Source organism: Penaeus japonicus, unplaced genomic scaffold (genome assembly GCF_977035675.1).
Source record: "Penaeus japonicus unplaced genomic scaffold, GWHDUDI00000001_assembly GWHDUDI00000028, whole genome shotgun sequence".
Classification (NCBI taxonomy): Eukaryota; Metazoa; Arthropoda; class Malacostraca; order Decapoda; family Penaeidae; genus Penaeus; species Penaeus japonicus.
This window is the reverse complement of record NW_028234430.1, coordinates 25,296,620-25,299,119: the sequence shown is the minus strand read 5'-3', so window position 1 is coordinate 25,299,119 and position 2,500 is coordinate 25,296,620. Positions and strand designations below refer to the sequence as shown.

The following is a 2,500-nucleotide window of genomic DNA, read 5'->3' as shown; positions in this document are numbered from 1 at the left end:
ACTTTGGTTCCCTTAACCCATTCATACCAGATGATGTGATATCACGTTATCAGAATATTTCCCTCATGACAGATAAAGTCTTTCCCCATATATACATATTGTAAATAGTTACACATGCATATATACACATTGTAGTTATATTTGCATGTGGAAATTTTTCTTGACTTGTCAAAAAATTTAAAAAATATATTTTTTTTTACAAAACTTCCTCTTGTAACCCTGTGAATCAGGCTGGGGAAAAGTGCACCAGGAGAGATCTCTCTGCGGAAGCTGCATACACTTGTGATTTTCCCAGTGGTAGTGATATTAGGCAAACATACACCCCATGCCAAGTAGGCTAAGAGGTAACATTTGATTTTCAGCAACTTCTGCAAACTTGGGCAGATTTTCAAAATAGTAACACATTGTTAATTACCATGATATTGGTATTAACCCATTCACGCCGGGGGTATTCCGGCTCTGAATGGTCAGAATGCTGAGGTTTTCGAATGCATAAGCCTAACGCCTCGGGATTCTCGGGCGCACTAGCTGCGAGCCTGGGCTGTCCACTCGCTCACCCCGAGCGCCAGCCTTGACCAAATATCTCATTGCTAGCATCTGACCCAAACACCATGAAACATGTCAGCACGTCAGCCGGCGCAAATGGGTTAATGGATCATTCTCACAGTCTACTACTGACATATAGTGGACATTTTCTGCAATTCAACCCCTATACTCCACAATTTGGGTCCTAATAATAGGAGAAGGTATGGTATACAAAACTTTAATTACTAAATATGAAACTAGTCAAGCTCTATGTATACCAGCACTAAAAAATAATAATAATAAAAATAAAGGTTGATAGCTCATAGTAATATAATAGAAACTAATTTGTCAAGCTGAAAATATTCTGATTATGTGATATCATGTCATCGGTTGCTCATGGATTAATAAAGCTGCACTATTCATAAAATTTACCCAATCCTATTCTTGACAACTAAAAGTAAATAACTAGAATGCATCTGCATCTCCACCTCCGACCCAAAAGTTGATCACTGCAGCCTCCATGATCGTCATCAAAGCCTACAGTGCTCTGCCAAAGGCCAATGATCCTTAACCACACATTCTGGGTATATAAGAAGCATTACAAAAAAAAAAATTGGATCAAAACTATCTTGCAAGGATATATGTTACAGTTTGTTGACCTAATCTGGAGCGCTAACGGAATGGTGTGGTGATGCATTGCCTCACAACCCCTGTAGGCCCTCCATCACATCACAGAAAATTTTAAGAACAAAGCTATCTAATGTAAAAGAATATTGAAAGCCACTGCATGTACTTTATAAACATTTACCATAAATTAACCAAACCTTGATTAAAATTATTAATCAAAACAATTATGAAATACTGACAATCTAATAAATTAAGGTGATAAATATAACAAAATGAGATAAATGGTGTAGTCAACATAACAGATAAAGATAAACAATGAAATAGAACGAGGAAAGAGAATAACGAGAACAATAATAAAGAACGGACATGTAAAAATATGGATAACGATGGGATTTGACAGTTCTGAATTACAGGTAGATTTCTTTTAGAGAAAACATATTTCTCATGCTACTCTGATGTGACTAGCAATCTAAAGACGAGGCTAACATAGGTTAATATACAAACTCACGAACACCAAATCAAAAACCAATCTAGAGCCAATTTCATGAAAATTATGGCAAAAAAAATATAAAGCTCTCGGGCCGGTAGTGACCTGACCTTAACAGTTCTATTTTCCGCTATTTTACCCCACTTACTCACCGTATGTGTGTGTTCATCACCCACAGCGACAAAGAACAGGTTAAACACGACCAGTAATGTCCTCCAAGATATCATTTTGACGTGAATATGGACCTCAAATACGACTTTTATCTCAAGGAATGTTTACACACAAGCATTTTCGACTCTCGCCACGTCAGCTCGGCAGAGGGCAGCAGCTGATACAACACCAGCGAAAGTCTCGGTTGACTTTCGGGATTTGAAGGGGATTTTCGCCTAAATAAATATGTATTGGGGATTTTACAATTCGTGGTTCGGTTTAGAATTGTAATCTTGAGGGTCTTGGGGGTTTGATTTTAGTCGGAAAGTCTATTTGGTGATCGAGCATATCATTAATAATGAGAGATTAGAAACTACTATATTTCACGGGGGGTTAACACGTGCTAAATGTTGAGGAACACTACTATATTTCTCTTTATTTAGATAAATTTTTACTTATTACTTCACGATTCTATATCCAAATGATTATTTCGAAGTATTTTATTTGCTTTCTTGTGGTCGGTAAAGGTTAATAATGATCGGAAATGTGGATTTGTGGAAGACGCGAAAATCCAACCACATCAAGAGACGAGCTTCCTGCGGGGATTTTGACAAGACAATTTAACAAAGCTATATTTGTATTTTTTCGGTGTTTCTGGGTTATTTGCAAACATATATTTTGTAAATTTGATGATAGTTAAGTTGCATGGAG

The 2,500-nt window shown here is 36.8% G+C and overlaps 1 protein-coding gene across 1 annotated transcript in view; it reads right to left on the bottom strand.

The window, feature by feature from the left end:
• The window catches only part of TM9SF3 (transmembrane 9 superfamily protein member 3), a 16,311-nt gene extending 14,347 nt beyond the window's left edge, over positions 1–1,964 (bottom strand). Inside the window, exon 1 of the mRNA XM_086553616.1 lies at positions 1,792–1,964. Coding sequence (XP_086409742.1) covers positions 1,792–1,866 — 75 coding nt within the window. The 5' untranslated portion in view covers positions 1,867–1,964. The remainder of the gene's footprint in view (positions 1–1,791) is intronic.
• Between the last annotated feature and the right edge of the window lie 536 nt (positions 1,965–2,500).